The sequence below is a fragment of the Plectrocnemia conspersa genome, unplaced genomic scaffold (genome assembly GCF_051122295.1).
Source record: "Plectrocnemia conspersa isolate PC_06_02 unplaced genomic scaffold, ASM5112229v1 ptg000014l, whole genome shotgun sequence".
In the NCBI taxonomy this organism is placed as follows: domain Eukaryota; kingdom Metazoa; phylum Arthropoda; class Insecta; order Trichoptera; family Polycentropodidae; genus Plectrocnemia; species Plectrocnemia conspersa.
This window is the reverse complement of record NW_028277178.1, coordinates 1321830-1340224: the sequence shown is the minus strand read 5'-3', so window position 1 is coordinate 1340224 and position 18395 is coordinate 1321830. Positions and strand designations below refer to the sequence as shown.

Below are 18395 nucleotides of genomic sequence, written 5' to 3'. Positions count from 1 at the left end.
AATAAAAGGGCTCCGTTCCAATAATATCTTAGAATATAGTCACATGGATCATATTTAATGTCGCAATGATATATTAACTAGTTTATTTCTCATAAATGAAAACAGCAATGTGTCAAAGTAATAAATTATAATATGGTTCACATTTATCATACATCCATTATTACATTCATTAATGCGCAATTACAATATTTCACTTTATATAAACATTGATTGATATTAGCTAAATTTTAATTGAATAAATAATAGGCAGATTCTTATACATGTAAACGTACACATACAATGTATCGTATTGAGCAAATTACAAGAGTTTCAAGCACATATTTTCTGCTATACCACCTTTGTTTAAATTACATAAAAATGTCACTTTATTTATATGTAGTATTGATAGACACCTATAAATAAAAAGGCTCGTGGTTGTTTGTGCTCAATCTATGCTAGGATCTTAATCAGACGAGTATAAAATGATGTTTCACTTAAAGCTTAATATCCTTATTTATATACGTATTTATATGTATGAAAACTGTACGCTTTCTTTATATATTAATTTTAATTTTACACCAAGCAATATAAATTAATTTATATTGATTTTGACGGAAGGCTTAACGATTATTACATTTATATATAAATATATATATATAATATAAAAATGGGTATTATTTATATATTTCATCTAAATCTTGTTTAACAAATTAGGCTAAATTTTTAATTGATCGTTTTATTTAATCGGATATTAGATTGACATGGAAATATGGCCATACGGATGATAATGAGAAACGTACAAGTGGCATTCGAAAGAGCCGTATTTTAGCTTCAATTGTATATACTCAAATAAATACGACATGGAGATAAATGAGAATCTTAAATTCAAGATTAAAAATCATAATACTGTGTTACACATAGAAGAGTGGCCGACGAGTAGCAGTAGGAATCAAGAAGGAACAACTGTAACAGCAACATGTACGTGTGCTTTTTAAGTAATATAGGGGTGAAAGCTATTGGAATTTAGAATAGTGATGCATGCTGTCACCCCAGTAAGTGTTCGAGTTGACTATAAAGCAGCAGTTGAAGTAATCATAAAGGAAAGACGCCATGTTACCTCATTCCTGGGGACGAGTCATGGATTTTTTCATAAGCATTTTCGACCCGAAATTGAGTCATTTGTGTTCTGTTGTGACTCTTTCGAAATCTCGGTGCCATCCAAATTTAAAATGATTTGGTTCCGAGAAACCCCTTCCTCAGACGGATCTCAGATAACAGACTTAGTCACAGCCGGTCAAGAATTAAATATTTATGATTTATAATCGACTAACCCTCGTATATAATATAGATATGGAGTTGAAAGCAGCCATATATCCTAAGCAATCTAATATATTGATCCCGTAAAAAGTATATAGGGAAACTCATAGCTGTCTACTTAACAATAAAAAAATCACACAAAATATTACCTAAGTAAAATATACAAATTCTAAGCTAGTAATGTATCATGTTCAACTTCTATATATCTACGAGCACAATATGTATAATACATACATATAAATATGTAAATATTTATAGCAAAACACGAATAGAAATTTAATTATACATTTTTAAATATATCGTACATACAATTAACGTCATATATGGAATCTCGTTTTCGTGATTTTAAATTAAAAAAAAATTCTGATTAATACAATATAAAAAATCGGCTTCATATATAAAACGTATAAAAAAGTTTTCAATCGGCATTGATCCTCAACCTTCGGATGACACACCATCTCGTATTTTTTTAACCCTTTTTTTTATCGAATTTATTTTAATTTTACATTATTGTTATCACAGTTCCCTTTCAATAAAGCATCCCACATGTGTCACTCTTTGCAATGTCTTTTTACTATAAACTAGTACAGAGCTGCGTCAACATACACTTTACCGATTATCAAACACTCTCTATATATATATTTTATTTTAATATTATTAATACTAGTCATAATAAAGATATTTAAGACTGAAATAATCGACTCATAATAGCTTAAGATATTAAAAGTACCGAAAAGAAATTTAATGCCATTCATATATAAAATACACAATGAATCTCATGTTTATGATAAACAAACAACTGTTATTATTTTATTGTAAATTGTTTGTAATATAGCTTCAATCGACTGGTGTCACTGGCAGCATTAACGTGTTTACACAATCATTGTAATTTCTGTGAACATTTAAGAAAGAATCGTATACATTTTTAATTGGTTGTAAGGTATTTGTTTCAGGGGTAAATAATGTATTGCCATAAGAAACAAATTAAAAATTGATTTCTTTCCGGCACTTCTCATACGCAAAACAAATCAAATTAAAACTAAAATATTACATATGGAATTATGTTTAAAAATTGATCACGCACAAATCTTTGATACGTTTCTAAATAGTTTTCATTGTGAAATCTAGATATTTACATTTTACTATGACTTTGATTCAATTATAATCTCATTTAATTTACGCGTGTTATAGAAAACGTGTATGAAAACTAAACGTACATTCGCTAGTCTTACGATTGATATTTTTGGCGTTAACGTTTCGAGTATACAATAACAATACATGCGAAGAGACGGTCTGTGAAAAGTATGAAATCCAATATGGACCGTTTTTAAAGATACGCTTCAAAACTAAACAGAAAAAAAAGCTCTTTGGTTTGTGACATTTTTTCTTCTATATAGTAACGACGCTCTTTACAAATTTTCTCACAACAGTCTAAGACTGTCACTCCTATTTGGCATAACGACTCATTCTGAATATATACAGTGACAAAACCGATTCGAGGATTCCGAAGACGTCCACAAAAATTTCTTCAATTTGGACTGAATATGGACACGATATTTTTTTATCTACCTATTAAATATTGATGTAGGCATATTATATTTTTTTAATTATAAAAGCTTGTTTATTAATAAAATCCATGCTTATTCGGTATTCATCCATCATTTATCATATCAATAAGGTTAATGTGGGGAAAAGCAACACAAATCATAGAAAAGTAACATAAATTTATTTTACATAATAAAAAAAATATTACTACTTTACAAATATCAGTCAGATCTGTTTTAATCGATAAAATACTTGCACACAAAATTATGAGCGAAATGCTGCTTATAAGTAATAACAAAAAAAATTAAATGCAATCGTTTCCTGGAATATCTGGATACGATTATGAGTTAATACGGTTATTATTTTTAATCGGAGTGGCACTCGAGTAGAAAAAGATCGAGATCTTTAAATACCCTGAAACTATTAGTAAAAATTAAGTGCCGAACCGCAAATCACGTGGTAACAATCAAACAGAACAGATTTCATTATATATACATAAAATAGCTGTAAAATAATATAAAAAACACTGCAAAAATATTAAAATACAACATATACCTAATATGTTTTATATATAAATAATAAATATTTGATTATATCACACAATATTATTAGATAATATTAGCAACCACGACTCACACACGTTTAAAAATATGTTTTTATTTTTTATATGTATATGTATATAGAATACCTAGCATCATCGTATTTTTTATTTGAAATATTAAAAAATTAATATAATTCAAAAAGCTTAAATCTAACAAAATAAATTATGATTATTTTTCGTTATCTTCATCACATTCACTCGGTGCCATCATCATTGTGACTAAATAAAATCAAGTATATATATATACGTATATGTGTATATATTTAAAAAAAGGTTCATCTTCTTCATTCTCATTTTAGGCGAATCACTTTAATGCACAACGGGGCTCTGTCCCGAAAAATCCTTTTCATAATTTAAAATAAAACATGCAACAAAATCCTAACACAACCAACAATCGTATAAACTGGCAAATTTATTATCATGTGCAAACATAAATGAGCATTTATTTTAAAATAAATAATAGAAGTGATAATTTAGAGGGAGCGAGTAAAAAAATTGTTTTATTAAAAGATTCTGATGCCATTAATGATGATGCAAAGTGATTTAATAAAAACATCGAGTGTTTGGCAAAATAGGGTCAAAATGCAAACAATCGAGCAAAACACAATTTCCAAAAATGAAATTGAAATATTTAGTATATTCATATGCCTACATCAATAATGTACATTTTATTGACGATCGCGCTCACGTCAAAAACCTTCAACATGCGTTGGTATTCGGGAGCGGTCTGACCAAATACAGCTTTTCGCCTTTGTTGTTGGTGTAGATGGGAGCGCGTTGGTAGTGGGCCACCAGCTGCTCCAGAGTGTGGAATTTTCTCTGGCCGATGCAGTATAGGGACCCTTCGACGTGGACGCGAAAGTGCTTATTACGGCCGGGCGCCTTCAGCGACACGGAATAATCGCCCATCTGAAAATAAAACATATTGTGAAAAATCTGAACGACAATTCGATATTGAGAAGCTGCAGTCTACAAACATTGGTTTCGCTATCTCTAATTAGGAAGTCGCCGTCGTGGCCGTGTTGATTTAATAAGTTATCGCATTGCGTACGAGATATGGGACCGTAATACCACGGTTTGCCTTGCAAGTTCGTCGCGCTGGAGAGAGTGGCGGTTGAACGAGACATGGCATCGCCGCTACCGCTGCCCTCGCTAAAATTATAAAATAAAAAATTAAATATCGTTTGATACTAATGAGTATTATTAATTTCACTGTTAAACTTTTGCTTTGACGAAATACTCTTTTATACGTACAATTTTATGTTTGATTATTTATTATATAAAATTAGAATCCTGAGTTTTGAGCTCTATAATTTTTTTTTAGTGGAATTTTGTAGAAATTCTAATCAGCCTTTGTTGGTTTAAGAAAAGAATGAATGAATTGAGATTATTTCTCCATACCAACAATGAAGATTTTTTTGTTAAATTTTGATTAAATCACAATAGTTTGAAATATGAATGTCGCTGGGATCTCAAGAGTCAAATCGAAGATCAAGTTCAACTCTTTTATGATTTGAGGTGGCTACTTGGCAGCTCAAAATAGCATATGATTAACATGTAAATTTTTCTTAATTGCAAAAATACTGAAAAGTAGTTTTAGATATTTTATGCAGATGACACGGTAATATGAAAACTAGTTTATAATATTTTCTTTACTTGTAAGGCTGCGTTAAATATTCAGATAGCTCTTGCAAGTAATTGCGCGGCACCAATCCGACGTGTCCTTGACCGTTGCGAGCGCGGTACCATTCAGGATCGGCGGCCGGCCTTTCGACGATCTCCAGACGATCGCCTTTCTCGAACGATAACTCCTGTTCATTGCTAGCCGAGAATGAATACAAAGCTACCTGCAACTCAAAAATTGTCTTCTTAGAGAGTGCCATCCCCAAATCAAGGGTTTGGTTATTCTGATACACCGTAATTTAAATGCACTACAAAAAATACATTAGGTTTATAAACTTACAACTATATCGAGGACGTTCTCAGCCATTGCGTACGTGTGCACGGTCGAATCGTCGACGTCTCCTTCTTCGCTGGTGTAATTAGATGGAAACCTGAAATAGAAATTTTGATGAAATACTACGTAATTGAGAAGTATTATAATGAAACACTAACCATCCGGCTTGTCCCTGGGATTGCCCGCGCCACCATCCGTCGTTGCTTTTTTCTAAGATCAAAATACGCGTTCCTTTCGTGAGCGAAAGCTCGTCCGACTGCTGAGCTTGGTAATTGTATTTTACTATAGCGGTGCCGATTGCCTCTGAAGGATCCGGCGGAGGTCGTCGGGCACCGCCGCCCGGAGAACCTCCACCGCGAGTCGGCGAACCACTCATCGGGAGGGTTTTGGAGCCAGATCCTTTTTTCACCTTCTTTTTAATGCTACAAAAAAAAACAATAGATAAACAAAGATGTTTCCAGTAAAACTTATGAATATATACTACAGATTTAAATAAAAATACATAATTCATTACGATTCAAGTGTTAAATCAGATACATTAAAATTTGATTAAATGACTGATTCTTGGAACTGCGTAAATATAATGTATGACTGTTTTACATAAAATTTAAAGTCAAAATATCAAATGTTGACAGCTCCTGTTGAATACATTATTTTATGAATGAAAATGATTATTTTAAATGAAAAGCAAGATTATTATATAATTGTAAAAAATTAAATTATAAATAAATATGATTCATTCAAACAACAAACCAGATTGTTATTCAAACAAATAGCGGCCCGTGGACCTATCAGTTTTCTACCCATATGAAAAATTTCTCATCGTTAACTAAAATCATTACTGCATGATCATAAATTTAGAACGACATGTTGAGCTTTTGTGCTAGCTTCTGAATCGTTAATCTCAGATCTGCTTTGACGGCAGCCCTAATATTCTCACTAGCAACTCCCAAGGAAATTTTTAGAACCACATTTGAAACTTTATAAATTTAATGGCATCCCTACCCATTGCAATACAAATGTTTTTAACTGCTATTGTCGCATCATGAGTAAGTTGAAACTCATAAAGCATAATATAGCTTAACTGAGATTATTTTATCTCCATTGCCATTGTTGATTTGGGTTGAAAATATCGAAACAAAAAATATCCCATTACTAAATATAAAGCACCATTGATACTACTACTGTCAACAAACACAAAAAGAATAGTGAAATTATCGCTAATTTATAAAAAGTTATACATTTTTACAAATGTAAGAAAAAAGAACGCAAACAATTAATGTGATAACTGATATGCATCCGAACAAGTGATTTCAGTCATTAGGGAACAAACTTCTATATATAATATAAAAATAAAAAAGCATGAGTTTTTCTCTTTATTGCCTTAGTTTAGTAATATTGATCATAAGTTTCAGGCTAAAAAATATAATAAAAGTTATTAATAGAAGATAACAAGTATTTATATTCCCACTGAAGCATATCTATAAACCACAACAGAATAACGAATAAAGTACCAATTTTAAAAATGACTGTATATCTGCATCACTAGTCATTCAGTTCTAGTTAAGCAAATAAACAGCAATTGGGTCGACTACTGCTAGATTAATCTAAAACGAGTGCCTCTCAAAAACTTTACGGAGTGAACCAATAAGTTATATTTTAAATATAAAGAATTGCAGAACAACTTTTTGTTCCACAGATTTATAAAAAATTGCTTGAATAAACCATTTTTTAATCTGAATCTAAGCATAATATTGACAAAAAAGCATTCTTTAACACTTTATGAGCTGTTCACGCCATAAGGCGTCACTTAGAAAAGAACTAGGAATCAACCTAAGAATCAAATGAAGCATATCTAAGCCAAATTTTGACCAATACGAGAGCGCAAAAAACAATTATCCCTTCTCAGAAGTGAAAAATTCACGTCAAAAGCAATAAAATCGTGCCATTGGCGTCGCAGTGGGAACGCTCGTTACCAAGCTTTCCCACGGAGCAAAAGTTGGGTCAGTCAGTCTGTAGTCGTTTTTTTAATATTCGAATTCATAGTATTTCATTAGACATTTTTCTAACCAAAATTCCAAAGGTTTCCAAGAATCCACTTTTTTTAACAATATTACGATTTACAATAGGTTATAATCAAACGAAGCATATCTAAACCGAATTTTAACCAATAGGTGAACGCAAAAAACAATTATCCCTTATCAGAATATCAAAAATACACATCAAAAGGAATAAAATCGTGCCATCATAACACGATTTTATTGATTTTGATGTGAATTTTTGACTTTTGAGAAATCAGAATTGTTTTTGCGCCCTCCTATTGACCAAAATTCGGTTTGAATACACTTTGACCAATACTCTCATATCAGAAGTCCATAGTAATATCGGTAAATATAGCTATCATATTTTTAAAACATAGTGTAATATCGAAGTGAAATATGCGAGACGTAACATCTGTCTGCATTCCTTCCGCTTATTTTCTCCTGAGAGTTGAGTTGGGTTGGGTTAGTTTGTATTTCGGACTTGAACTAATAAAAGTTCTAAGTCTATAATTAGTTTTACATCTTTAATTGTGTTAGGTTTGGATTTGAACAGCAAAAATTAATATTAAGTCTCTATATGAACGCTATAGAATCTAGCGTTTCCACTGCGGCAGACGATTTATTGTTTTTAATGTGGATTCTAAACCCCCTTGAATTTGGCCAAATACATGTTAAAAATATATGTCTTCTGCTTTTGCCCTCCCTCCCCTGTAAAATAATGAAATGTCGTCAACTCGCTTGTGAAAATGAAGAGATGTTTTTTAAACTATTTTAGTTAATATTACATTTGTAATATCTTTGGTTCAAGTGCTAAATAAATACATTAAAATAAAGTTGAAATGATGAAATGCACAAATTTGTGCACACGGTATTCAATGCGTTAAGAGAGAGATTTTCGAGTCATATCATATAATTTAGTCATCAACATTTTGTACTCAAAAGATCTACCTCAATTAGTATATATGAATAAATTATAACGTATTAAAGTCTGTCAATTTTACAATTGGTTAATAGTTGAAAAAAAAAAGGAAATTTACCTATCGAACAACGAAGGCTTCTCCTTCTTGACGTAATTGCTAGGTACGTATCCGGATTGGTTGCGCGAGTTCTGCACCCTCCACCAGTGTTTGGAGTCGTCGACCAGCAAGTACCGTTCGTTTTTCCGCAGGTCCAACTCCTGGCTGCCCTGCGCCGCATAGTCGTACTTGGCGACGACATAGCAGCCGTCCTCCTGGTTGGCCTTGCCGTGCCGCATGTTAGCCATGAGGGAAGCGTGGGGTGCGGGAAGCGGTTTGTTTGTCCAATTTGAATCAGGAATGTTACGCAGAGACCGCGTCTCCAACATGACACCACTGAAACGGGCTCTGACGTCACTTTCCCCTCAAACCAACAGAAGCAGCGCACAAAAGAAGAAGGAAGAACTGGAAGAACGGCCAAAGTGTATCTTTCTACAGTGTGCCGAATCTATCTGAAAAATCATATTATTATTAATAAGTAATAAAATATTAATTATAAATGGTCAGAATAAAAGTATTTTATAAAATTTATAAACAGAAATGAGCAATAAATTATTTATTTTAGCGTTAGAGCAATAACAACACTATTGACTCGATAAATAAGAGAAAAGACGATAAACTAGTTGCTTCAGCACCATTTTATAATATTGTTGAAAATTACTCCACATATACAAATAAGAGAATCGTTATTGATAAATATTTATTGAAAAGTTGTAACAAAAATAATATAATTAAATTTTATTTTCAACATTTAAATTTTCAACAATATATTTAAAGAGCAAACTATAGGTAGTTTAGACCAAAAATTAAAATATTAAGTATTTTAAAGCGATGGACACTATTCGTAGCGTTAAGACCACAATTTTACGTTCAAATTGAACACACACACAAGGAAATCGAATTGATTATCCTTCTAAAAATACAACAACAAAGAACATTTCACAATTTCGCGCAAGGTTGACGACGACAAATGTATGTCACTTTTTTGACAGCCGACGGATATTGCGGGGCGTTATAAAATAATTACACAACTTTTATTAAAAACGCTGGGTCTCTAGGTCGAGATAATGGATATAAATTTGATAGTAAATTGGACGAAAGCGAACGAACAGATAAGCCAAAAGATGGACCGTCGCCCGAGCGAAAGCGCACTTCTAAAACGTCGGCCGACGGATAAAACGGGGATTAATCAAAGACGAGCTGCTCGCGGCCGCTCGATTGCGGATATATCGACGCGTAAAACGGGGCGGAGACGCACCGGGGCGAGGCAATCGGCGAGCGGGCGTCTGGCCTGTGGCCGGCGGCGCCGCACTACCGCACTTAAGGCCAAACGGCGGCCATGTGCGAAACCTTTTCGCCAACTAATCAATTCCAACAATTTTTATATATCAAAACTTTATACTACTAGAACACTAAAATTAAAAAGGCCATCTCGGAAGGCATCGAAATTATTCTGTTATATTTTTCTACAAATCTGTTATTGATTGAGAGTTTTCCACGAATAATAATTATAATTGTTTGGAGACGGATGGCAGTAGTATTTTATTGCACATAGTCGAAGTCACATGTTAGAATAAATTAGGTTTAGTGAACGGTGGAGCTGTGCGAGACCGCTAAATTTGCCTGTCAAAGAGAATGTGTCCCTCACGCCACAGTGTTAACAGAGTGTCGTCAAGTTTTGGTCATGATAAATCTAAATAAATACATATATAAATGGGCTCAACAGTACTACCCCTAGCAATTTTTAATTACGAATTTCAACTAGGAAGAGAAAAAGGAGGCCTTGGCGTTGCTGCTATACACACGATAAGGTCGGGGAGCTGGGTTAAAAAATAATAAAATGCTGAAGGCACAATGGTAACAAAGTCGTGACGTATGGTGAGCGAAAATCGGTACGTGGCATGCTTCTGGCGGCGTGGACCCAATGTAGACCCGGGCGGCACGTATAGCAAAAATTATATTTTCTACATATGCACATTTTATAGATTTAATACTTTTACGTTAAATTATTTTCGCAAAACATGAAATGTATAGAGGGGGGGGGGGTCAAAGTATGATTTATATTAAAAAATGTGCTGTGACTTAAAAAAAATGGGATATACTCACGATTAAAAAATGTTAGGAACCTGTGTAATAGTAATTACTAATTTCAATATTAAAAAAATATGCCGTAATATTAAGTATAGAATATTCAAGCCGGACCTGTTACAATTGCATTTTGGCGCCCCATTAGGCTTGTGTTCGGGGACATATGGCTTCCTCTGCCCCCCACGGTACGGTCCTGACCGGAACTTAACAACGGAACTATAACTTCGCTTCCGACTCATAATAACGAAAGTTAAGCTGAACTCGCACCGAGCGGAACTACGCCGAATCGATCGAGACTATAATGAATCGCTCCCAAAATAACCAAACAAAAAACCCTAGTTTAGCATTATGTTCGAAAGATGACGGTCCTTCCAGGAAGCGTAATCGAATAGATGAAGCAGGCCGTATTAGGGTATAGCTCCACCTCTAATCATCCCCTTGGTAAAAATTGCTTTTAATACATTGCATACCGGTTATTTTGTCTCAAAACGCGGCCGAGACAACTTAATATTATTACAATTGTAGAAAACAAACAAAAAAAAAGACGTTGAAACGATTTATACTATACATAAGGCTGAAATAGTGGACAGTGAAAAATTAATAGAAAATGCCTACCAATAAGCAAAAATGCATCGCAGATTACAATAATTTTATGATTGGGGTTGATCTTGCAGATCAGTATTTATCATACAATTTTACATTCAGAAAATCCCTAAAGTGGAGTAAAAAAGTAGCTCTATTCCTCATTCACCGTGTAATTTTAAATTCATTTCGAATTTATAAGAAAAATGTACAACGATCAAAATTTGATTTCACGAATATATGTTGAAACTTGAAGACATGGCTTTACTGAAATAGTTACACCAGACACATCAAGCACACAAGTTTCACCTTCCACTATTGTCACAATAAAGACATCCAGTATTGATCCCAACGAAAGATTGTCAGGCGTTTTAAAAGATCGCGAACAATTTAAAATTACTAGTGATAAAACAATAAGGTAAGGCGTAAGAAGTAATTATCGAGTCCGTGCAAAGCTTAAAATTATAAAGCTAAGTCCCTTCATATGTAGACAGCGTAAAATTCCACTTCATGTTGGTAAATGTTTTCAAGCTTATTACACAAAAAATATCAACGTTTAAAATAGAATATGCATAGTAAATATAAATTAGTGTAACTATTAGTTGTTCGAGTGTGTATCTCTATTGGAGGTGAGTGTGCGTTTTTCATTTTATGCAGTTGAAAAAAAATGTGCAAATATTGAACAAAATGTCAAAGTTGCACGGTTAAGTGCCGTGTTTTTGTTTAAGAACAATTTTTACGGGAGCTAAAAAGGTAATTTCGAAAATTTTTGTTCAAAGACCATCTTGGGAAATTTTGTTCGGAAATTGCTTTTAAATTCAAGTGATTTACAGCTTTAAATTATACTAAATAATTCTATATTATCAGGCTCAAATGTCTATGCCATCTTTAGGTGCCCAGTGAGTTCTGGCGATTTTCTTGATGACTTCTATAGAACCCATCCGCGGTAAAAGGGTTAAGGAAAACACATTTTTTGAGTAAATTGTATGTAAACACTGACTTAAAACGATTTATTTCTTGTCTAAGTTTGGCACCTCTGGAATTTGGGATATAGAATTTTCAAACTATTTTAACCCTTTTGCGCTACGATATTTTTCAAATCCTATCGAGAAAGGCTATCGTTTATAATTATTTAAAAATAATAATTAATAATCATTTATTTACAAACTCTGTTGTGCGTGCGTGCAGTGTCATACTTTATGTACATACGCATGGAACGGTTTGTTTGCCCCCTCTCTCTCTCTCTCTTGTTTGATCGCGCGAGTAAGATACACTGCGAGGTCTATATATAAATGTTACAGTGAATATATATTTTCACTAGTGAATTCCAAATTATTATATTTACACTAGTGAATTCCAAATACAATTTCTTAAGTAGATATGTATTTCTACTAGCGAAAATATAATTGCACTGACAGTCGCTAGTAAAATTATATGCTGCTCTAAAACTAATTATAGTTTTAGAACTTTCATTAGGTCAAGTCCAAAATACAAACTAAGTCAACTCATCTCTCAGGGGAAAATAAGTGGAAGAAGAAGTACAGACAGACGTCAGATCTCACATAATGCTTCATAGATTATCTACATTTCGATATTACACTATATTTTAAAAATATGATCAGACGTCGAAATGTCGCTAAGTGAGATGCAATACGCCAGCCCTCACATCTCAAAAAGTTATAGTATTGTGTTGAATAAATCCAGTATGAGTGAGAGATAAGGCATGCGGTCCGCGTGTCTTCATCTCTCACCAAGGTGCATGCCTTGGGATTGTAAAAATATTCTAAAATTAAATATTTTTATCATTTACGTAATTATGAAACGTAATAGCTCAGAAAATCGGCTATAAATAACCACATCAAGGGAGCGGCTAAAGCCAACTGCAGCGCGGGCGGGCTGTCTTGCGTAGTCAACTAATTGCTTATCGAGAATTGAATTGGTCGCGCATGCACACTATAACTTCAACCGTTACTCGTGCTTCATGCGGTTAATATTTTGAATCTGTCTATTTTTCCAGCCTTCATGTCTCGCAATGGGAGCTGCCGGCTTCCCATACCAATAGCCGGGCATGTGTGAAATTATGGAATTACAATAATAGGATTTGAAAGATGGATTGTGAATTCAGAAGAGAATTAATAATGTTTGACCAAATAATTAAGTATGAAGATCAATGGGATTCTAGTGCTGTGATTAATGCAGAAGCTATCTACAAGATTTAGAATTTCATTTTTATCTTATCTATTTTCACCCATACTTAATTCTGCCGATATTTTGCAAAAAAAAACATTCGACATGTCTTATTGTAAGTGAAATAAAAAAATAAATGGAATTTTTTATAACAAAAAAGATTTTTTTTACTTATTATGGGACAAAGTCTGGATTGAAGGGTTATATAGAGAAAGAAATCACGATGATAATAAGGTCTGAAATTGATGTATAAAGCTCGATATTTCAAAATACTTGAAAAAATTCCACGAATACTAGCGATCGTTTATTGATAATTTAAAATTGATGACACTTTTAAACATGATTAAATTTAAGGAATAGGAAAATAATTTTCCAGAACCACTTTTAATATCTCTTTAACGCTCGTTTGGGACTTTTTTTAAATTTTATGTGGTTGAAAAGTGTACTTATAAATTGCATCAATAATGTGATTATTAAAAATGAACTAAAAGATATTTTTAGGCGGATGAATTAAATTAAATAAAATTAATTTTTACCATACCGGTGAAAAGTGCTTCTGTAGAAAGATCGTTTTTTACAATGAAAAGAATAAAAACATTCATTAGAAATAGTCGAAGTGAAAATAGGTTTTCAGCTCTTGCATAAATATCAATCGAAAAAAAACTTTTAGATAAATTAATGAGACAATATAAGAATACTCAAAAAAATAAATACATATGTTTATCAAAATAATAAAATAAACTTAAAAATATAGTTTTTGTTCCCCCCTCCCTCTGACGCATGCCTCGTTTCATAAGTCACCGCACGCCACTGATATACAGTGGTACCTCGGTTTTCGTCAATTATCCGTCCGAAAATAATCGTTGAAATCCGAAACGGAGGCAATTATTTGTAGTATGTATTAACATTACGAGGCATGTAGTTTTAGTATGTATAATATTAACACTCGCAATCAATAAAAAAAAAGCACAAAAACACTAACACTGGCAAACTAACGCCGACGAAATCCGAGACAAATATTTCGCGGAAAAATCGACGAAAACCGAAACCGACTGTATATATATATTTACTTTTTTTAAATTCGTAAATATTTTATGTATTTCTTCTTAAATTTAATAAGTTACAAATAATTTATTAGTTTTCTTTTATTATATAACTTCAACAATTGTAAACAAATGAAATAGTTATGAACCAGTATTGCGAATTTAAAATGTCTATGCTTTTGTACACATAAACTTCTTATATATAATGTAACGTTTTAAATAATTTAGTAGTGACCAGACAGTTTCTTTTTGGAAACCCTGTCATCCTCGAACAAAAATGTAGGTGACTTTTATTTTATCTTCTGCACCATCCTTAAATGTAGAAAAATTTCCGAGATGACTTTTTTAGTGTCGTTTGATATTTAGAAATATTTTTTTATTATTAAAAATATCCTTAGTATAATGTTTTTGTTTTATACAGTTGAAATGACGAAACGTACAAATTTATGCACACTGTTGCAAGCACAGTATCTGAAACGCACAATGAGTTTGGAAGCTTTGTGGTAATTGATGATTTTCAGACTGCGTGGCTATTATCCAATTCTGTCGATTTCCAAGTGCCATTGTTGTAACCCTCATATTTCCTTGACTATAATTTCAAGGGTATTCCTTCAACTTGATTATCCTTTTTTTCAATCAATTGATTTTGTTTATATTTACAGGGTCATTAAGAAATATTTATTTGATTGCTGTCACTAATTTCAAAACAATGTATAAATATTTGTACGTTTACTGAAGATGAAAGCTGCATTTAAATGTTTATACTGTTGATGATACGCGTATGACTGATTCTTAGATATTCAGTCCGAAGTCAGTTTGATGTTGGATCGATCATCTTATCTCTGAATCGTTTCGTTCACTTTATGACGGATGAATTAAAATAAAATTTTGAATTGTCATATTGATAGCAATAAGAAAGCGGCCGGTCAAGAGATTACGAAATTGAATTTGTTTTAATTGTCATATTGATAGTCGACATTGTTAGCGAAGACGACTCTATTAGCGAACGAGGTCATCGAGTAGATTTTTAGTTTTTAGGACGTCGACTTAAAATTTCAAATTTAATATAGGATAATTTATTAGTAATATACAACATTACATATTTTCACTCGTCGACTTCCACGGGAAAGAAACACGGATAAAAGTTCAGTTCGTGTTTATTTTGAGGAAACCCAGTTGTCTGTTATAAATTATAGTATCCGAGTCGGAATGAAAAAAAAAAACATACAAGTAATAGACGATTAAAAGGAAATTTGAATATGCGCGCGCGTTCGTAACGAAACCGCCGATTATTAAGCCTAAAAAATATTTCTAGTTTATCACATACAAGTATATTTCCTCGATAAATATATGTCGATTTTTGTCTCGCCGACCTGAGTCGGATCGTAAGTAAACGACGATCCGAAAAAGTAAAGCAAAGTAGTCAGTAGTCGCGTCGCGGTATCAAATCTACATTTGTGAAAATATAATATATATGCAAAATTGTCGTCGTCGTCGTCGTCGTCGGACCGCCACTAGAAGTTGAAGCCTTGCTGCGGAGCGCCCGCGCTGGGATCGAACTGGAAGCCGGCGTCTCCGTCCTTGGGGTTGACCATGACGTTGACGTCCTGCGAATGCAACGTCTTGGATTATAAATTATAGGAATACGGCTTTGGGGAGGCGAGAGAAATTACCTCGGTGTCGGCGAAGTACTGCTCGATGATCTCGTAGGCCAGTTTGTATATGTCGACGTTGGGATGCGTCTGCAGCGCTTCGATCTTGTCGAGGCCGCCGCAGTCTTCGATGGCGCTGGCGACGGCCTCGGAGTCGCCGCCGGCCATCTTCATCATGTTGTTGATGCCGTCGAGGACGACGCTGATCACTTGCGAGTCTTTACAGTCCAGCAGCTCGCAGAAGGGCGGGAGCACGTTGGCGTTGATGAGCGTCCAGACCTGGTCCTTGTTGCCGCTTATGGTGAGGTTGGAGACGGCCCACGCCGCCTCCTTCTTGGTCAGGAACTCGCCCTGGGTCAGGTTGAGCACGATCTTGGGCAGGAGGCCCGCGTCGATGACGGCTTGCACCTGAGAGCGGTTGCCGGCGGTGATGTTGGACAGGAACCAGACGGCTTCTTTGCGGATCTTGTCCTTGAGGTGCTCGAGGAGGGCCGGGAAGTGGTCGAGAGCGCCGCAGTCGAGCACGGCCTGCGTCTGCTCGTCGGAGCCGGTGACGATGTTGCCGACGGCTCGGAGCGCGGCCGTCTGCACTTTGTTGTCTTTGTGCGAGAGGAGCGGGATGAGCTTGGGCACGACGCCGCAGTCGATGACGAGCTGGATCTGCTCGTTGCCGCCGTCGGTGAGGTAGCTCACGGCCCAGATGGTGTCGATGAGGATGTTCTGGTCCTGGTGGTTGATGAGCAGGAGGAGCGCGGGCAGGATCTGGCAGATGGTCTCGCGCGGAGGCGGCGGGTCCTTGTTGCGGCACAGGTTCACGATCACCCAGGTGATGTTGCGCAAGAAGGTGATGGGGATCTCGGGGCGCACGAACGAGAGGAGCGGGGCGACGACGCCCAGCTCGATGACGTAGTCGCGGAGCGCGGGCCCGTCGCCGATGATGTTGCCCAGCGCCCACACGGCCTGCTCGCACACGTTCTGCTGCGGCGACATGAGCAGGTCCAGGAAGTGGGGCACGGCGCCCGCCTGCACCACCCGGTTCGTCTGCATGGACGTGCCCGAGGCGATGTTGGTGAGCGCCCACGTGGCCTCGAACTGCAGCGAGGGGTTGTCGGCGGCGGCGAGGCAGGCCACGAGCACGGGGAGCACGCCCGCGTTCACCAGGTCGTCGATGGGCGGGTTCTTGTCCGAGGAGAGCATCTTGCGCGCGGCCTGCACGGCGTTCAGCTGCATTTGCGGCTCGTCGACGCGCGCCGCGTCCTCCACCAGCCGCACCAGGTTGCAGCTCTGCAGGCCCTGGTGGTGGGCGGCCGCCGCCGCGTCGTCGTCGTCCGCCGGCGCCGTCGCCGCCGCGTCGAACACGTTGCGTCGCTTCTGCAGCGTCTCGTCGCGCTTGTTCTTGCGCAGCTCCACCGTCACTTCGTTGCGCCGCCTGCGCATCTCGTCCGAGTCGCGCGCCTTGTTCTTCCACGCCCCCAGCCGGGTGCGCGCTCCGTCGCCCGACGCCATCGCCTCAGCCGTCGCCGTCGCCGTCGACGTACGTCCGCCGGCCACGCGCGGCCCGACCTTGCCGCACCGACTCGGTGTTGCCGCACCGCGCGCTTTTGTCACTCGACGACCATGATCCGAATTGAGATTGACTATGATTTTAATTTAAAGTTAAAGATGTGAGTGGGGGACTTTTCGCTGAGGATTCACCGACCGCTCAAAAATATATTTCCATTTCTCTTCAACCTGAAAACTTGTCTTGGAAAAGTGCTCGCTGCTGATCTATAAATCTAGCATAACAACTCACGAAAGAAGAAGAGACTCTGAATCGGACAAAATCACCACTGGAAAAGGAGTGGGACTCCTTCAACGTATGTATTGAACTGGTGAGAGACTGATCATTTTAATTTATAACTAGTCATTTCAGATTTAAAGTATTGTAACAAAAATCCAGAATAACTTTGTAATAATAATAATTTAATCAAATTTTGTTACAAAAATTGTTTTTTTGTTACATACGACAATTACGAAATTTATCGCTAATTTTTGAGAATGTACAAAATTAAACAATATTAATAGGTATTAATCAAACGTTGTTATTGATTAATATCATTCATTATCTCGTACACAAACGGTAATATCGATCAAACGATCAATTTTTCGTAATCGACCTTTATCGATCCAATTGATAATATTTTTTTTATCGTTTCGTTTCGTTCATTATCGATTAGAACATTTCACTCCTTAGAACACAAATATGCCATTTCTTGCAATCACTCTTGCGGTTTCTATTCAGAAAATAGTTTAAAAGAATTGGACGTTGGTATAAATTAAGGTACCACTTCACTCATGACAATTTGCAAACGATTATACAAGAAACTAAGCTCGATGATTAGAAAAA

At 35.8% G+C, this 18395-nt stretch overlaps 2 protein-coding genes across 8 annotated transcripts; both read right to left on the bottom strand.

Annotated features, from left to right (window-relative positions):
- Positions 1-3003: 3003 nt before the first annotated feature.
- dock (SH2/SH3 adaptor protein dock) lies at positions 3004-9802 on the bottom strand. Of its 6 annotated transcripts, none has more exons than XM_088204260.1 (7): positions 9716-9802; positions 8479-8909; positions 5558-5821; positions 5406-5496; positions 5099-5295; positions 4420-4594; positions 3004-4351 (listed from the first exon to the last, which is right to left on the bottom strand). In XM_088204260.1, exons 2-7 carry the CDS (start codon positions 8784-8786, stop codon positions 4142-4144), a joined length of 1245 nt encoding a protein of 414 aa, XP_088060386.1. In that variant the 5' UTR covers positions 8787-8909; positions 9716-9802; the 3' UTR covers positions 3004-4141. The 6 variants fall into 6 exon arrangements, with proteins under 6 accessions (XP_088060386.1, XP_088060382.1, XP_088060385.1 ...); XM_088204256.1 differs by having other exon boundaries at positions 5099-5310; positions 9716-9789; XM_088204259.1 differs by having other exon boundaries at positions 5099-5307; positions 9716-9789.
- Positions 9803-15417: 5615 nt separating this feature from the next.
- Positions 15418-17588, bottom strand: Kap-alpha3 (karyopherin alpha3). 2 transcript variants are annotated; one of them, XM_088204862.1, is made up of 2 exons: positions 16031-17588; positions 15418-15979 (listed from the first exon to the last, which is right to left on the bottom strand). In XM_088204862.1, the coding sequence occupies exons 1-2, from the start codon at positions 17513-17515 to the stop codon at positions 15872-15874; spliced, it is 1593 nt and encodes a 530-aa protein (XP_088060988.1). In that variant the 5' UTR covers positions 17516-17588; the 3' UTR covers positions 15418-15871. The 2 variants fall into 2 exon arrangements, with proteins under 2 accessions (XP_088060988.1, XP_088060989.1); XM_088204863.1 differs by having other exon boundaries at positions 15418-15964.
- Positions 17589-18395: the final 807 nt, after the last annotated feature.

Coding starts and splice junctions, on each gene's coding strand:
- dock (XM_088204256.1), bottom strand. CDS start 8,786: ATGTTGGAGACGCGGTCTCTGCGTAACATTCCTGATTCAAATTGGACA. Junction 5,822..8,478: donor AAGCCTTCGTTGTTCGATAG/GTAAATTTCCTT, acceptor TTTTTTTTGTAG/CATTAAAAAGAAGGTGAAAA. Junction 4,352..4,419: donor TTAGAGATAGCGAAACCAAT/GTTTGTAGACTG, acceptor TTTTATTTTCAG/ATGGGCGATTATTCCGTGTC.
- Kap-alpha3 (XM_088204862.1), bottom strand. CDS start 17,515: ATGGCGTCGGGCGACGGAGCGCGCACCCGGCTGGGGGCGTGGAAGAAC. Junction 15,980..16,030: donor AGTACTTCGCCGACACCGAG/GTAATTTCTCTC, acceptor TTATAATCCAAG/ACGTTGCATTCGCAGGACGT.